An 18196-nucleotide genomic window follows, 5' to 3' on the forward strand; every position below is an offset into this window, starting at 1 on the left:
TATCCCTTATTTTGCAGTTGATCCAGAGACTGAAAGAGAAGGGACTTGACCAAGGCTACAGATAGTGGCATCACACAGACACCAGGTCCTGGGTCTCCGGACCCCAGCCCACTGCTCCTGCTCCAGACCATATTGCTTTGATATGCTAACAAGTCAGCTGGTATCTCTGCAGTACCATATACCATCATGGGTAAGAGAAATGCAACTGCATCACCAACCTAGTCCCTTGGGTGGTTTTCAGGCCCCTATCTCCCACTGAGCCTGGTAGTGAGGGCCTCCAGTCCGTGTAGTCTTAGTACGGCCTGTGGGTAGCAGGGTATGTAATGCAAGTCAAGCCAATCCTGCTGGTGTAGCTCCTTGATCTGCTAGTAAATGGCCTGGGGATGCACCCACAATCCAAATTGGGTCTAACAAGACTCCATCCCAAAAATCCCATTAGAATTCCAGGGAAAAAATGGTTTTCCCATGGAAAGATGCTAAACTACAGAAACTGAACTAGAGCTACCAAGAAATACCACACTGAGGCAGCTCCTTCAAAACAAAGTTGTAAAATGAAGGACATCTTGGTTCTTTATAACATCCCCATGCCCAATCCAGTCATGCTTGAGGCAGAACCTACATCCAGAACTTAAGTGACAGACCAAAATAAGTGACACTTTCCTAAAACCAGTTTGATGGAATCCTGCCACTTGCCAACAGAATCCTACTTTGAGTGTGAAGCACATGGCCCAGAATGTCATGACTAACCTGGCTTGGCAGACCCTCTTGATCAGGAGGTACCCTCAAGGTATCATAGCAGAGAACAATCTTTTCTGCCCACCTCATCCCATTCTGACCCCTACCCACTCTCAGACTGACATTTACCCCCACTTCCCACCAAAAGAACAGGTAGCCAAAGGCAGCTTGGGCAATACTTGATATACATCATACATTTATTAGTGAATATCCCTCTGAAATCAGCAACAATATTAAAAAAAATAATGATTGCACTACTTGGTCAAGCAGAACTAGCAACTTTCATTTTAAAAAAAGTACAAATCTGTTAAAAATTTCAATCAGTATACACATATATATAATACAACATACTAGTTATGTTAAATGCTACAAACCAATGTGAATCCAATGGAATGGAAAAAAACCACACATTTAAGCTTTAAGAACCATTTTTTTCTCTATATATTAGCATTTTCTCAAATACATACATGGGAAAAATGAGGTAACTGTAAAATGTGCAAGGAACAGGGCCCCCCAAATTACATATATTTTTATATATATATGTAATTATATATATATATATATGTATATGTGTATATATATATATATATATATATATATATATATATATATATAACCTTTCTAACACAGAACACAGGTGCTGGGCCCAGCCAAGGCTGGGGGATGGTGCCCACTGTCATGCCTAGGCCAGAAGTTGGTAAATAAAAAGAGTAAACAATGACAAGCCCCCACCACAGGAAATCATTGGTAACATGGCATCTATAGCAAGGTCGGCAAATCACAAACATCCTAAATAATTGTTTTATAAATCTTTTTTTTAATGATTTTTTTTTAATGTCGTGTTTCCCCCCCCAATAGCTGCTCGTTGGAATCATTGCTGCAGCCGACACACAATCCGTGAGCCTGTTTCCGCCTGCCCCAGGAACCTTAAGGATTCTGAAAACCTTTTGTTGGGGTGGGAAGGGGAGGGGTTTGGAGAGGGTGGTTTTCTGTGTAAAACACGTGGGATTTCAACACTGCTATAAATATAGAAACGTCACCTGGAGTTATATACAGTAAGACTTTGGGTTCTCCACGGGGGTGGGGCCAGGGTGATGGGGCCCCATGGCAGGCTGAGGGGGTGCAGGGAGCCAGGGCCGCTGCAGGGAGAACGAGGGTGGTTGGAGCATCCCTGAGGCAGCAGGCGCCAGGGGCTGCCTGCTAGGATGTGCCGGCCCCACACGCAGTTCGTTCAGGGCAGCAACCCCAGCTGGGAGTAGTACAGGAAAGGAATGGGACCAAGAAAGGAAAGGGTGGGAGCTCAGCCAGACTGTGTGGGGGCCTCCTCCAGACCTTGGAGGGCAGGGCTCAGGCTGGGAGGGGGCCCCTAGATGTGGGGTCCACGCCCTCCCTGGTCCCTGTCCTCCTGGGACTTCCTTGGAGGAGACTCACCCAGTCAGGTGGGAGATGGGCCCTGGCTGGAGGGAGAAATGCCCTGAAAAGCGTACGGTCCCATTAGGCTCTGGGGACGTGTGCAGTACAGTGCATGGCAGTTATCAGCTGAGCACAGACCACCCCCCAACCCCACCCATGACTGCCAACCGCCCAGCCCAGCCCCAGCCGCACACGTGCATGCAGACCAGGCGGCACCACCAGACCATTCCTGGCCCCCTGGGCACTTGGTCCTGGTTGGTCCCTATATCCCCCATTAAACCAAAAGGAAACAAATTATTTAAAAATCCACACTCCCAAATCCTACACGCGATTTTGGGCCAAATGAATAAACAAAAACTGCTGCTCTTCACGTTCATGCAAAACAACAGAGAGGGGAGACAGGGTGTGTGTCTGGCCCCCTTTCACTGCCAGGGAGGGGTGGCCACCAGGAACAAAGGAGGTCACTCTCCCCTGCATGGCCCGGGCCCCCTCAGGATACATGCCACCCCAGCTAAGGGCCAGTTCCCCATATACTGAGGAGGCTGGCTCTGATATCCTCCAGCCTGGGGGTGGGGCTGGAATGTTGTGACGGGTGAGGGTCCTTGAGGGGGCCAACCCTCACAGAAGCCTGGGTAGGGCTGGCTATCTGAGTCTGTCTGAGATCAAGGCTCCTGGACTCAGGTCTGGGGCTCAGGAAATGGCCTCATGCCACTCTCTGTCTGCACACCTGTCAGTGCCATCCAGTCAGACGGCATACCATTTCAGTGCAAGAGACCAGGCAACCCAGGATGGAGCCCCCTTTGCCCATCCTGGGGCTGAGGATCTCCCCCAGCTGCACTGGAGGGTGGCGGTAGGGGGGGACGGACCCTTGGCTCCCAGGGCTGGCAGGAAAAGGAGACGGACTCAAGGGCAAACAGGAGGGAGACTGAGTTACGGACAGTCAGGCAGCTCCGTGGTGGGCAGACTGGCAGGCAGATCGGGGCAGGAGTCTTTGGAGCTTGGCAAATGCAGGGGCTTATTGCAGGGGCTTCTCTCGGGGCTGACCCTGGCACCAGCTCTGGAGATGCAGGCGGGAATGACGGGGCAGGCCTGGGCCACTCCCTCCCCGTCCTCCCCAGGTCCCCCCAACCCGAGCTTCCAGAGCTTCGGGCAGGGTTATCCTGGGCAGCTGTGGGCCTCATTCAGCCTCCCTGGGCACCTCGGAGGCGTCGGCCCGGCAAATGGGACACGTCCGGTTGGCCTGGGGGAGCAGCCACACATCAGGCTTCACTCTTGCCTGTCCTCCACCCCAGCTGGGTCTATTCTGCTTCTGGGACTTGACCCATGAACAGAGCCTGGACTTCTAGCTAACAAGAAGGGAAACCCTCCAAGGTCTACCACCCCCCATCCTTCACATAATGGAATCATATGTGTTACCTTTAACCACTTGTCGACACACTTGGTGTGGAACTCGTGGTTGCAGGGGAGGACTCGCAGCAGCTGCCGTGCCTCAAAGTCACTGAAGCAGACAACACACCTGAGAGAGGGTATAGAGTGTCACCTCCACAATGATGGCAGGAGAGGGGGGAGGCTCATCGCACAGCACAAAACCCCTGGAGGAAGGGGGCCCCTGCAGCCCCCTGTGCTCACAGAGGGGCAGATGAGGGAATAGTACTCACAGTGTCTGCTCTGACTGATGGCTGTCTGGGTTAAAGCGGTATGATGGGAGCTGCTCAATGTCCGCTTTGGTGAGGCCTCGTGGCTTGGCATCTCCTAGTCGCTCTGCCAGGTTCAGGAGGGCCTGAATAAGAGCAGGAGGCGGAGGGTCATTAATGCTCAGGGCCTGAGGTCCCCCAAGCTCCCACCTCCCAGGACAGTGCTCCACGGGACCTCATAGTTCTCCATCTCCACGTCATCCACATCGAGATCCAGGCTGATGGTGGGCCCCATTGCTGTTGGTGACATTGGCAGCATCGAGCTAGGGGAGGGGAGACAGGTGTGGGGGGCCCAGGGTCAAGGTCAGTAGGTGTAGGGGGTGCAGAGCTGTTCCCGTCTCCCTCCATGAAACAAAGCCCAGAGCTCTGCACCGTTCACACCAGGGACTCCAGTGTTTGTCCCAAGGCATTGTAGGAGGGTGAGAAACCCAGCTCATGAGTGTTGAGTACGTGTGGTTTGGTAGGGATGCCAGATGGCTTTAGAGGCCCCAGGCACCCTGTGGGGCTCTGTTGGAGTCCAAATGGAAGTCCCAGGAAACCAGAGCACATGGCTCTGGGGCAGATGTGCTGGTACTTACAGAAAGTAGGGCAGGAAGCTGGGGTAATACGGTGGCGGGGGTGGCGGTGGGGGTGGCGGGGGAAGTGGCTGTTGCAGGCGGTATCTCTGGGTGCTCAGTCTCCGTGGCATCATGTGGGAATATGGCTACGAGAGGGGTACCAGGTGCAGGTCAGCCCAGTGGGCCTGTCTCCTGATCACCCTAGAGTCTGGGTGGGGTCCGTACTTACCACACCAAAGGATAGCTCCTGGTGCAGTGGATCATGGGGCAGGTAGTGCAGGGGCACAGATGGGGACAGGGCTGGGCCTGGGGCAGAGGTGGAGTAGGTAAAGCTCCCCAGGGGGTGCTGGTCCCCCCGCAGGTCCACATCGTTGTCAAGCCGCTGCAGGGGCTGGAAGAAGCAGGGGTGGGCCAGCCAAAATCAGTAATGAGGGAAACCCTGCCCCCCCCCCCCCCACCATGCCATCCCCTATACCATCAAACCCACTGCCCAGACTCACCATACGTGGGTGCTGGGCCTGCAGCGATACAAACTGCCCAAGAGGTGCCATGTGGGCAGGCTGGGGGTGTGGGGCTGGTGGTGGGGGGTGCAGGATGTAGTGGTCACTGGAGATGAGGTGGGGGTAGGCCTGATAGGGCACGGGGAGCTGCTGCATGGTACACGCCTGGATCAGCTGCCAAGAGAGGGAGGGGGTGGGGGCTGTATAGTGTTCTAGGCTCTGCCTATGCTTGTGCTAAGGGCCAGGGGCCATTCCATGCCCTCTGGACCCTCCTATTCCTGCCAGAGGCCACCTAGTCAGGACACTACAGTCCTAAGGCCCACAGTTACAATTCCAAGCCATAGGCAGGCACTGGGGTGCAGGAAGTTCCCTGAACCGAGGTGCTCTCTCACTATCTGTTAATACACACATGCGTTTCTGGGCAGGGTTGAGGCGTGGAGCTGGGTAAGTGCTCTCACTCTCCCAGCCTGGATGGGTGTCATAAGCTCAGCTTGCTTCTGCTGCTGGCCTGTGTCTGGGGTTTTCAAGTGGAGATAGGGCAGAAGGTGAAGGCACACACTCACCGGGGGTGGGAGGCAGCAGAGGGGGTAGTGCTGCCCACTGAACATCACGGAGCATGCTGGGAGCTGCTGGGCACTGCAGCCAGGGATGTGTTGGCCTGTAGGCAAGGGGAAGCCTTGGGTTGTCACCGTGGTGACTGTGTAGGACAGAGGGACGGGTCCCTGGTGCACCTGTGGGTAGAAAGAAACCCAAGAAGTGTAGAGAGGAAAAATGGGCCATGCTGCTGTCCCCAAATGAGAAAGTCCTGCTGGGTTACCTCCCTTCCCTTCCCTAGCTGGGGCCTACCTAGGTACAGACCTGGCTGTACCCCTGCCCCAAGCCCTAGAGGGCAGAAAGAACACTCTGGGAACTTGGGAGGGGCTTCCAGCTCTACCACTCATCCACTGTATAGTTAGTTCCAAGGAATGCCCTTCCCTTCTCTGGGCCTCAATTTGCCAACCCGTAAAACAAGGCTAAAATGTCTTGATGAACATGCAATGAGTTAAGCAAGATGAAGTCAGGATTCTGCTACCTCAGGCTTGCCAGAGGCTGGTGGGGAGGGGCCAGCAGGGTGGGAAACAAAGGTGATGGGTGCTCTGCCTACCTGCTCGTGGAGATCAACCATGAACGGGCTCTGTTGGGAGGCTGGGTGCAGCATTCGGGGGCTCCTGCCGGCAGGAGCCGAGGCTCGGTGCTCCTCTACAGGGAGGTGTGGCCGGGGTGGTGGCTGCTGGGAGGGTAAGCGCTCATCCTGGGCAGGCAGGCTGGCCAGGGGGCCCTCGCGGCTGGGGCTGCACCACAGAGAGGAGGCCCCAGTAGGACTGAGGGGAGCCACTCATTCAGAGAGCATGGAGAGAAACCAAGGTCACTACCCACTAGGGAAGGAAGACAGCTCAGGGTCCTGTGCCCTGCCACCCCTGGCCCCTAGGCCACAACCCAGGCCATCAGCCCCAGCACCAGAGGCTCTAAGCTATGTAGGACTAGGAGGTTCCTTCCTACCTTCCCCGGAGCTGGCCCGGGGTACTGCCAGGTCCTACAGAGAATCGCCGCTGACCCACAGGGGCAGAGGGTGGCCACCTAGTCACTGCCAGAGCCCATGGTCTCATCAGAGGTGGCAGTGGGGTGGAGGGGCTGGGCCAGGGCTCACAACCCTAGGAGGCAAACAGATAGACAAACTGAGGCACACAGAAGTCCAATCACTTGCCCCATCAGGGACTACAGAGACAGAATCAAACCTCAGGGGTCTAATTCCAAGAGCTACTGATGTCCACCATGCCCCTGTGCTCCAGGTACAGCGTGCACTCTGGGTCTGGCCTTCTTGGCACTGATAATCAGGGACAGGGAGTTCAGGCCTCAGTTTCCTAATCTATGAAATGGGGTCAAGTTCCTCTTCAGGGTTTGTTGTGAGTCAGGAGGCTGGCTGGCATGCTTTCCAGGCCAGGTGGCTCCAGTAAGTTCCCTCAGGGTGGGGTCCCCAAAGCTATAACTTCAACCTCAACCTCCAGGAAGCTGGAAGTTCCTGGAAGGGCACTCCAGTTTCTTCCCTTCCACTGGGTCAGCTCAGGGGGGATTCATTTTTTTTTTTTTTTTAAGATTTTATTTATTTATGAGACAGAGAGAGAGAGCGGGGGGTGGGGGGGGGGCGGGCAGGCAGAGACACAGGTAGAGGGAGAAGCAGGCCCCATGTAGGGAGCCTGACACGGGACTTCATCCTGGGTCTCCAGGATCAGGCCCTGGGCTGAAAGTGGCGCTAAACCGCTGAGCTACCCGGGCTGCCCCTGGGCGGGGGATTCTAATTAAGCCTTCTCTTTGCACTATTGCCAGGTAAGAGGTTCCAAGCTGGTTCCTGTCCTCAGTGGCTCCCAAATCAAGTCAGTTTGCTTTCTTTTCATAACCAGCTCCCATAGTACCTATCCACATGTGATATGATCTACTCTTCAAGGAAGGCAATGTTAGCTCCCTTTCACAGAAGAGAAAACTGAGGCTCAAAGAGATTGAAGGGGACTTGCTCAAGTGTCAAAGCGGGAGGTGAGCTGGCCACAGCCTCTTACTGCACTCTGCTGCCAGCAGGAAGGGTTCCAGAATAAGAGCTTCACAGGAGGGGATGAAGGTAGTGGCCACTGGTGGATGGGTAGGTCTGGCATACAGCCAGGCCTTGCTCTGGGGGCCTAACACAGCCCCCAAGTGGGGCTTGCTGAGAAAAAAGGGGAAGCAAGAACCTCAAGGAGGAAGCTGAGAGGGAAAGGGGTGGGGTGGGTCTCCTCCCTCAGGTAGGAGCTGGGGGTCCAGGTGGCATAAGCTGTTGGGGCGGGGGGGGGCGGCGGGGGGGGGGGGACCATTTACTAACTCCAGAGGTTGGGATGAGGTCCTGGCAGAGAAAACTCTGGAACCTGTCAGGTCCTGCAAAGCTGAAAGGTGTATCAAATAGGACCAGCCCTTTGCTGTTTCTGCCACAGGGAGGCCTCCTCTGTCCACCCCTTCTGCAACTCTGACACCCAGCTTTGAGTACTACCTGCCCACTAACACAGCTAGGGACCCAGCATACCGTACCCTCAACACCTTGTTCCTTCCTGCCAACAGTGGCAAGAAGACTTCCTCTGTGCTCAGCTTTACAAGCCTGGGCCCTAACTCTCATAAACCAGCCTGCAGGGGAAGCTCTTCACTTGATAGGGCAGTGCCTGGCTGGCCACAGCCAGAAGTGTAAGAGTGGAATTCACACTTCTTCTAACTTGGCCTCTGGCACTTGGCAGAAGAGTAGGCAGGGCCCAGTGACCAGCTTGTGTCCAGCACCTATGTGGTAAATGTACACTTGAGAGCCAATCACACACAGTTTGGCAGCAGTGAAGTTGGTGCCCATGATTAAAAACTGGGAGATTACATAAAAATCTGGCCTTTAGTTGAGAGGAAAGAAAAGCAGAAAATGTGGTCCCACTAGACCCTCATTTCTGCTTGGTTCCCCTCACTGGAGCACGAGCTTTCCCTCCAGGCCACCCCAGGCCCATTCACTACCTGCCCATCGTAGGTTTGTAACCCCCTGGTACACATCCTTATGCACATGTGTACACCCACAGCCTTCCTATTCTTGCTGACAATCCAGCCTAGCAAACAAAGGCCAAGAAAGATTCAGAGTAAACCCCTAAATATCTCCAACAACAGACTCCTAGGCCACTCCAGACCTGGGTCACAGTCTTTGGAGGGCTGGGGAACAGAGGCATCTAGATATTTTACCAAATCCCCAGCAGTTTCTACTGCCAGATTTGGGCCCCACTGCTCTAACCTCAGAGATCCTGAGAGACCATAGTCCTGCTGATGAAGAATTTGAACAGTAATAACTATGATACCTCTCAGTGCCACCTTGGGTCCTCACAGCAACCCTCAGAAGTAAGGACACTGAGGGTCAGAGAGTTGAGGTCTAAGGCCTGTCAGCTAGAGCTGTGAGTGCACTGGGACACAAACCAGGCAGTGGCTTCAGTGGCTCCTCCTGTGCCAGGCTGCCTTGCTGAAATCTGGGGGGTGAGGATGCCACAGAGGCCCAGACACAAGGGATTCTGCTCTGGCCAGCCCCTTCAAAAACACCCATTCCTCAGGAAAGGGATGTGGCAAGGAGCTGAGAAACCAAACCAGCAGACCAAAGGGCTTCTAGCCATAGATGATGGTGCCAAAGTTGAAAAGTGTCAACCCTTGCATTCTTAACACATGATACCCCAATTCTGGCCAGAGTCTCTAGACTTAGGACTGGGCACATCACTCCCCCTCTCTGAGCCTCAGCCTCTTCACCTGTAAAATGGGAATAGCCAAGTAACCACCTCCCAGTGGACTGGAAAGACTGCTCAAAGGCAGAAGTGATTTGCAAAACGTGGGTGTGAGTGATCACCATTAGACATTAAGATAGGCTAAACCCCACTCTAGCCCCCACAAACACAAGTCAGGTACCACTTCAAGCTCTGCAAGAGAAAGTTGGGACATATGCCCCCATAGGGGAAAACCCGAGCTGGCAACTGAGGGATCCCTGGTTCTCGGAAGTCGTACTAAGAACAGAGGTTGCACAGAAGGGACACACCCACTTCACAGTTGAGGAAACTGAGACCTCGAGAAAGGAAGTAACTTGCGCTAGCCCACAAAGCCAGAACTTGCCCTGCCTGGCTGCCACCTAGGCCCAGATTCCCCTAATCCCTGACTCTCATTAGCATCAGCAACCCCAATGACCACCTAATCCCAACTAATTCCAGTCCCCAAAGGGGATCGAGAGTTTTCTGTTTCAGGCACTTATGACTAACCCTATTGTGGAAAAGCTAACGAGGCCCAGACTTGGAGCAAGCAACTTGCTCAAGGTCAAACTGCAAAGGTGGAAGCCAGGTGACCACCCCCAATTTCTCTGCCTTTCCATAGTCTTCTGTACTGTGCTTCCAAGGAGATCTGGGTAAACGGGTCTTCAGGGTCCCATCCTTAAATCCAATCTTGCCTGGAAGCAGGCACCACACTTTGCATCCACCCCTTTCTCCAGGAGGCAGCCAACTCCCTACTTCCAGTGCCCCATGCCACTATCTCAGTCTTAGTCTAGGGAACCCCTGCCCAGTCATTTGCCCCAAGGGTATGTTTGCCTGAGAGCCTGAGTAGATTCAGGCAGGATGAGAAGCCCCGACCCCCACAAAGGGCAGACTAGGCCACCACTGCCGGGTAGGCCAGCGTGCTGCCTGGAGGTAGTTGAGGGCAGGACCATCAGCCCCGGAACTAGTAGTTCCTGGTCAGCCCAGGCTCCCTAGGTGACCTTGGTCAAGGAAATCTCCCCGTTTCTGTGAGCCTCAGTTTTCACAGCTGTGAAATGGGGGTGGAAATCTCTCCTTCCTAGAAGGCCCAAATAAAGCCAGAAGAAACAAGACGCAAGAAATCAGGTGGTCACATTAGCAGGGGTTGGAAACCAGTGTTCCTGAGGGACCAGTCCCTCCTCAACGCGGGCCAGGCTCAGGTTGCGGGGCTCTGGGGAGCTTCGTCGGCCACCCCTCCCCGGGAAGGGGGCCGAGGTGCAGACACCCCCACGGAGAGGAGACCCCCACGTCCCCCTCTCACTCCTTTGTACCGCACTCGGAAGAACAAGGGGGGGCGGGAGTCCAGACTGCGGCGTTGGGGCCAGAGCGCTGTGACTTTAAGAGCCGAGGATCCCGGACCATGTGCTCGGCGTGAGACAAAAGCAACAACAAAGGAAGTGGCGGCGGCAGGGGGAGGGGGCGGCTCCTTCCTCTCCAACCGCAGCACTGAGCCTCCGGAGAAGGGAGACTCAACCTGGGCTTGGGGGGTTGGGGGGAACCCTCCTTGATCTCCCTGATTCTAGAGGTCTCGCCGTCCCCACGCTAGACCGCCCGTGATTAACCCCTGCGGAGCCAGCTGGATCACAGCCCCCAGTCCCAGGGGAGGGAGACAGGAGTTCCAAGGATGCGGAAATAAGGGAGTTGGAGCTCTGGCCCCTACTCACCTTCTGCCGCCAGGCCACACGTTGACTCCTTTGTTCCCGATCTAGGACGGCCAAGCTGGGCAGTGGGGAGGGGGGCTGCCTGGACCCTTTAAGAGCCCCCGCCCTGCGGAACAATGTGCTCCCCTCCCCACCCCCCGGTCCGGGGGCAGTCCAGCTCCTTCCGGAGCCCTCTCTTTGTTGTCGGTCCGCCGGCGTCTGCCTCGCGAGGCCCACGCGCGGTCTGCCTCTCTCAGCCCAGGCCCTCCGGGAGCGGGAGGCGGCGCAGGACGCAGCCGGGTTTTGCGCAGCTGCAGGCGGCTGGCCCTTTAAGAACTGTCCGCGGCGGCAGCGGAATGTAACAAATCCCACATTTGATTCACAACATTCGAAGCGGCGGGGTCGCGCGTCGGGCGGGAGGGGGACTCGCGGGGACGCGCCGGGAGGTTCCGGCAAACAGTAGCGGGCCACTGCCCGCGGCAGCCCTGCCAAGAGCTCCGCCCCGCAAGGGCTGTGGGAGCCAATCACTCCCCGCGTCTCGGCACGTGACTAATGGGAAGCCATCTTGGAAGGCAGATTTTCTTTTAAAACCTTCTTGCCCCCACCTTCGCACTTAAAGTGACCGCAGTCATCACAAGCAAGGGGCGGGGCCACATGGCCTGAGCTAAAGATGGGAGACCCCAGGGTGGGCAAGGCCACCGGCTGCAACTCGAACTTGCTATGCAAACTCGCGAACCACTCGCGCCTCTGAGGCTCAGTTTCCCTGCCGGAGAAATGGGCTCCCCTAGGAGAGCCGCAACCCGGACTTACTGTGTCATGGTCTTCTCTTCGGGGACGGGGCGCCGCCAGGGACACTGAAGTGCAATGGGACTGGCCTTCGACGGGGCAGGAGCGGCCTCTTAAGCCAGCCCAACTGGGTTAGGAAGGCTCTAACAGCCTTGGGTCGGCAACCTCCCCGGAGATGACGTCAGCCCCAAGAGCTACCGCGCCGCGATGACATCATGGCCTGGCCGCTGTGCATCTCCTTGTTTATACTACGCGGCAGCTTTAAAAAGCTGGGAGGGCCTGGGTTGCCCAACGAACCAATAGCGGGCAGCCCATCCAAAGCAGCTAACGCCTGCCAGGCAGGGGGATTGGTCTTGCGTGCGCTGACGTCACAGAGACACTTAACCGCCCCGCCCCCAGCGTGGCCCGGGAAAGGGGCGGGGAACAGTTTTAAGCCCGAGCTGCAGTTGTCCGGCGCTCTAATAGCTCTCGGCGCGTGGCCAGGAAAGCTTGGCCTCCCTTGTGGAGGGTAACCTGTTTAAGGGTATTGGCGAACTAAGCTTAATGAAGTCTTCGGTTACCTACTCCTGTACTCCTCCCAGCAGCGATGAGATGGAGGGATTACTGCAGCATTTTACAGATGGGTAAAGAGGATCAAAGGGGTCACTCACCCTAGGTCACACAGCTATAAAGTGTGGCTGAACAGCTGAGCTTCGTTCTCCTTGGCCTTAACACTGGGCCAGCATCATACAAAGTGGAGTATTACCTCCGCATCGATTATTTAAGGAAAAAAGTCAGTAATACTCTAAATATCCAAGAGCCGGGCATGGCTGAAAAGAATGTGTGCTTATAGTCAATAAACTGGACTCCTCTGCATGGGGCTGCACTGACATAGGGTTGCTTCCTTAAACAAGATGCCAGCGCAAAATGTTATATAACATTTGTTAAACCTGTGTATAGGGCTACAGGGTGTGTGTGTGTGTGTGTGTGTGTGTGTGGTGGTGTCATTTTCTGTGCTGCTTTGGTGTACTTCATAACCCCAAATTTAAGAATAAAAATTGAAAGCAATTTGCTGAACAGAGTGTAACTATGTATCTATTTTTCTGAAAACTGGGTATATACAGTATCTGCACAGAATATTTCTGGAAGGATACACAGGAAACTAACAATTGTCCTTAGGAAGAACTGGACTGGATAGACTTTTTATTGTATATGCTTGTGTACATTTGCTCTTTTTAAAAAATCCTATACCGGGGTGCCTGGATGGCGCAGTTAAGCCTCCAACTCTTGGTTTCAGCTCAGGTCTTGATCTCAAGAGTTGTGAGATTGAGCCTTGCGTCAGGGTCCATGCTCAGTATGGAGTCTGCTTAAGACACTCTCATCTGCCCTCCCCTCCAAACTCTAAGATAAATAAATCTTAAAACAAAACAAAACAAAACCAACTAACCCATACCCTGTACAATCTGGGTGGAGGCATGGGTGAAGTAAGGGATGGGGGTTAAAGAGTACACCTATCAAGGTTAAAAAAAAAAGAGAGAGAGAGAAAAAAAAAAAAAAAAACAAACCCATACCATATAACCTACAGAAAATTCTAAAGAAAATTACTGTTAAAAAGTATGAGCATTTTAAATCTAAGGCATAAAAACTTCTGTTCCCTTAAAGTCAGAAGTTCCCTTTCAGGAAAAGTATCCAATGGAAACAATCCAGAAGTCTAGGGAGCAGAGATACTCATCCAAGTGTTGTTTAGACCAGCAACAATCTGTTACTGCATGGTGAGTGTGCAGCCAGCAATGCAATGACTGCAGATGGTACCCAAGGGCAGTTTGCAGATACCTAAGCACAGGAGATCAAGTTCAGGATGCAGTACTGCAGGTGTTACCTGCCTACCTCTATCCATGGGTTAAAACTATGTGTGCATGAGAACGAATGGGGAAGTACAGGGTAAAGCCTTTCTCTAGCCAACCCCCTTTCACTGGCTCTCACTTCTGACCTTTTATTTTTCCCACCTTGTAAAAGTAGTTAGAAAATCTTCCCTTCGTTGGAAGGTGCTGTTGTTAAGACCACCCCCTGCTTGCCTGAGTAGGGACAGAACCTGCAGCGGCTCCCTACTGCCTGCCTCTGGAGCTGTGCTTAACAAGCTCCCCCCAGCCTTCCAGGCTCACCTCTCCCCAGTCCTTCTCCCACAACCATGATGGTGCACCCACTGGCCTTCCCTGCCTGCCACCTTCCTGCCTGTGCTTAGCTGGATGGCCTGCCTGAGATGCACTCTCTCTTCCTTTCTACCAACCTATTCCTCTTCTCTGTCCTTTGGGGCTCTGTTCCCTCTTACCTCTTAAAGGAAGCTTGGAGATCTCTAGCTTGTACTGAACTTCCCCATCTCTTAACTCAGTCCTAGACGTACCCCCAACCTTCACTTCATACCATCTAATTTGTACAGAGCCCTGCCACAGTCACTTCACTTTATGTCTTACTCCATTACTCCTGTCTAGCCTAAGGGAATTCAGATTTTTTTTTTTTTTGATTCAGAATTTTTAAGTGCACTGTCATCTAGCCTTCACTGGAATGCCTCATTTTATATGTGACATCTGAGGCTCAAAGAATCAAGTACTTGCCCAAGGCCACAGTGAAAATACCTTACCACTCATGCACCCTCAGAATGCAAGTCTTCAGCCACAATCAAGTCATGTACTTCGAAGCCACCAAAGTTCTGACTGTACAACTCTAATTAAAACATCCTTACCACCCATTACCCCTGGCAAAACTCTCCTCAGCCTTTGGGGTTCAGCTCTAAGACTGCCTCCCCAAAGCCTCCCTGACCTGTCTTCTGGCAGTCAGCTGCTCTGAGTTCCTTAATGCACAGCAGGACTATTACCACACTGCATTGGGACAGCAGAAACTATCTCCACGGGACTGTTCTCCCCCTCTACCCCCAGCAGGCTCTGGCTCACACTGGATGGCAGATGCCTAAGGAAGAGGCTCTGAGTTTGACTCTCACCTCTGATTCTACAGGGCCAGGAAATCCCTGACCTGTCCTCCCACATGCATGACCTTCTGGCTTACTCCCCTGGGAGACCTCGAGCAAATACTCACAGCCCCTCAGGGTTCCCCCAGGGCCAGAGGCCTGTAACATATCTCCTGATCTGAAAAACCTTCCTGGGCACATGCAGAATCACTCTGAAACAAGTGGGAAGGAGGCCCAATTTCTCCAGGTTTTCAAGATAAGCCAGAAGTCTGGGCTTTCCTGTGAAATCCCCTCAGGTTTACCAGTAGGTCTTTTTTGCTTTGGAATCCCAATGTGGTGATGTGGCCCGCACACCTGCTGTGTGCCTCATTCTCATCACTCCACCCTACTTCTCCCCTGCCACTTGAAGACAGCTTCTGTTTTCATCTCACAGATGAGGAAAGTGGTTCAGGAAGTGCCTCTCCTTGCCTAAGATCCCAGAAGTGTGACCCAGTGGGCTCCGGAAGCCACAGTTGGGGGTGGCTCACTCTTTTTTTTTTTTTTTTTAATTTTTATTTATCTATGATAGTCACAGAGAGAGAGAGAGAGAGAGAGGCAGAGACACAGGCAGAGGGAGAAGCAGGCTCCATGCACCGGGAGCCCGACGTGGGATTCGATCCCGGGTCTCCAGGATCGCGCCCTGGGCCAAAGGCAGGCGCCAAACCGCTGCGCCACCCAGGGATCCCAGGCTCACTCTTATCCACACATCTGCAGTGAGGTTCTGTGGAGAAATTAGGGCTCTAAGGTCTCCTGCAGAGTGTAAGCAGGCCCACTCCTGATTGTCTCACTGGTCCTCCCAATGACCTAAGAGTTAGGTGCCAGTATTTTACAGATGAGGAAATGTATGAGGGGGTATGACTCAATAATCAATGGGCAAACCAGGTATCACATTCTAATCTAACATTAAGTTTGGTTCATGCGTCACAAATGTCAAAACAGAGTCCCCAAGGGTTGCTCAATAATCAAAAGGACAGATATTCCAAGGCAAGAGTAGACCACGGAGGCTCAAGGACTGGTGGATGAGCAGCAGAGGATTCAAACCCTGGTCCCTCCAAGTGCAAAGCACTGGATGTTGCATTCCAGCTTCCATCCCCAAATCTCCTCTTCAGGTGGGAGGGATTCCACTTTGGCAGGATAGGGATTAGGATCATGGATTCCTGCTGGGGCCCTGCCCCCTCCCTGCTCTACCCAAGAACTTGGGACAGCTGGCTGCCTCCATTCCTCCCTCAGGGTCAGGAAGCACCCTACTCCTTTCTTCTAGGACCCCTCAAACTGTCCTCCAGACACAAGGCTAAGTAGCCTTCCCAGGTGGAGCTTGGGGAATACAGACTGAGGGATCACCCAGAGACACAGCACAGCCTGGCAGAGCCAGTTCAGGACTCAGACCTCCTAGCTACCACAGAGCATTGCAGACCTGAGCCCAGAGCCTCACATCCCAGTGTGGGGGTTGATGGGCTCCCTGCCAAGTCCTTTCTCAGGGCATGCCTGAAAGAACTGTTTACGCATAAGGGGGTAGGGTGGGGCATCTATAAAGGTGTTCCAAGGGCCTGGGGCTCAGGTCAGTGGTACTTTAATTCTGACTTGGGTCAGTTATTTGGCTTCTCTCCACTTTAGTCTTACCTGTAAAATTAGGGCAATAACACTAGTGACACATGACATTTACTGAGCACTTAGTTTGCACCACTGTTACCTCTTATAGGCTAGTGAGGACAAGCACACAATGATGGTTAGAGAGCCTAACCTGTCTGGGCCTGAAACCCAGCTCTACCTCTTACTGGCTCTGTGATTTTGAGGAAGTCACCACCTTTTTGAGGCTCAGTTTGGCCAGGTGTAAAACGGAGGTGACAACGTCTACCCCAGTGAGTCAACTGTAGCTCTTACTATGTGTGCGTCTCTTGCGGTACCTGCCCAACTTTCTGGGTCTGGGTCTGCACTTGAATGTGCGAGTGAGCTTTGCGGGTACGGTGTTGGAAGGGGCTCCCCTTTCCGACTCCCTTCCCCCTGCAACTCTGGCCACTGTAACTCCTAGGGTCTGCAAAGGTGGGAGCAGGTACTATCACATCACCGAGAGATGAAAAGCAGGGTCTGCATAAGTGCGGGCGCCTGGCAGACCCAGGGAGAGGAGTCCAACCGAATTCCCCATTTTCCCTCCATCTTGTTTCTGTCCTCCTGAGGGCCGGCTTCTTGCCTCCATCCTGCCCACACCACCGCCCTGACCCCCCGACAGCAGCCCGATTCGAGCGTACAGATCCTTAGGCAACGGAATGTGTGACCTTGGGTAAGACACAGACCGTCTCTGGACTCCCCGGCATTCCGGCATCCTAAAAGTTGTAACGACGGCGCTGGGGTGCAGTGGTGTTCCCCGGACCTGCAGCCGCTCCAAAGCAGGGCTCGGAGAGCTGTGGCTCCCCAGCGGCTGGCACAAGGAGCGCCGCTAAAATGTCTGGGACCGACGTTACGAGCCAAAGGACTGCGGCGCCTCTTCAGCTCAGTCCCTGAACGCAGGGCCCCAGCTGAAGCCGGAACCCGTCGGAGGGCAGGGGTGGGGGGGTCGATCGGGTCACGTGCGGGGCGCAAGACACTCTGGGACTTGTAGTTCCCAGGGTGGGGAGCGGGTCCCCGAACTGGGGCACTTGGACCTAGCGGAAGGACTGAAGAGCGGAGCACCTCTGGCTCCGGGTCCCGGGGCAGCGAGCTCGGCACTGCAGACGCAGGCGGAGGCCTCGCTGGAAGTTCCTGAGCTACTCTGTCGGCCCGCGGCCGCCCCCTATCGTTCCGTCCTCGCTGGCCTCGCGCCTGGGGCGCACGGCGCAGGGTCCGGGCCAGGCGTTACCTGGAGCCGCGGCTGGGCTCCACCCCAACCCGGCGGCCGGCGAGTCGCTCCCGCTGCAGCCCGGGGTCCCGGTCCCGCTGCGGCCCGAGCGCCGCCCGCCGCGACCCCCCCTCTGGCCCCGCGCAGTGGAACCGTCCGCGGACCTCACCACCCGCGCCTACGCCGGCTGCGGAGCTTCACCCCCCGCTCCCGTGCGCCTGCGGAACTACCAGGACTGCACCAAGGCGAGGGCGGGGGGGGCGGATTCAAGGATTTGAATCCTCTGCGGCTCCTCCACCGTCCGCGGGCCACGCCCCTCGGCTTCCGGCGGCAGAGGGCGCGCAAGGGCAAAGCGCCCGGCGTCTGGCGTCCCAGCGGCGCGCTACTGCCTGCGTGACCTTGGGCGAGTGACCGACTCTGTCTCCTCTGTGACACCAGGAGCATAACGCGACTCCGTGGCCGTTCAAAGAACCTTCGCTTCCCAGAGAGTCCGTCCCCTTCCCCGGCTTCGCACTGAGGAGGCAGGGCCGGTATACAAACTAAAGACTGGGGTCAGCGGAGTGTGGTTCCCGGCTTTGGCCCCTTCTCTGAGCCTGTCTCCTGGTCTTCGAACTGGGAGCGTTGACACCTCTTTCGAGAGGTTAGGAGACTCCAGAGGCAACAGGACGCGTTGGCCCATCGCTAGAGGCAGCCTGGAGCAGAGCTCGTCTGCTCTCTGCTCGTGCTGGGCACT

General features: G+C 54.7%; 1 protein-coding gene across 7 annotated transcripts; it reads right to left on the reverse strand.

Annotated features, from left to right (window-relative positions):
* Positions 1–906: 906 nt before the first annotated feature.
* RNF44 (ring finger protein 44) lies at positions 907–17953 on the reverse strand. Of its 7 annotated transcripts, XM_041750072.1 has the most exons (12): positions 16943–17619; positions 11696–15372; positions 6439–6590; positions 6044–6260; positions 5463–5630; positions 4900–5073; positions 4629–4790; positions 4421–4545; positions 4018–4105; positions 3807–3928; positions 3565–3664; positions 907–3388 (listed from the first exon to the last, which is right to left on the reverse strand). In XM_041750072.1, exons 3-12 carry the CDS (start codon positions 6543–6545, stop codon positions 3326–3328), a joined length of 1326 nt encoding a protein of 441 aa, XP_041606006.1. In that variant the 5' UTR covers positions 6546–6590; positions 11696–15372; positions 16943–17619; the 3' UTR covers positions 907–3325. The 7 variants fall into 7 exon arrangements, with proteins under 7 accessions (XP_041606006.1, XP_041606011.1, XP_041606010.1 ...); XM_041750077.1 differs by lacking the exons at positions 11696–15372; positions 16943–17619 and adding an exon at positions 17628–17953; XM_041750076.1 differs by lacking the exon at positions 11696–15372 and having other exon boundaries at positions 16898–17619.
* Between the last annotated feature and the right edge of the window lie 243 nt (positions 17954–18196).

This window comes from Vulpes lagopus, chromosome 3 (genome assembly GCF_018345385.1).
Source record: "Vulpes lagopus strain Blue_001 chromosome 3, ASM1834538v1, whole genome shotgun sequence".
Classification (NCBI taxonomy): Eukaryota; Metazoa; Chordata; class Mammalia; order Carnivora; family Canidae; genus Vulpes; species Vulpes lagopus.

Excerpts from the sequence above, each read along its gene's own strand:
- RNF44 (XM_041750077.1), bottom strand. The coding sequence starts at position 6,545 with ATGAGACCATGGGCTCTGGCAGTGACTAGGTGGCCACCCTCTGCCCCT. Across the intron at positions 6,261-6,438 it reads CCGGGCCAGCTCCGGGGAAG|TCCTACTGGGGCCTCCTCTC; the intron begins GTAGGAAGGAAC and ends GGCTCCCCTCAG. Across the intron at positions 3,929-4,017 it reads TGGAGATGGAGAACTATGAG|GCCCTCCTGAACCTGGCAGA; the intron begins GTCCCGTGGAGC and ends GCTCTTATTCAG.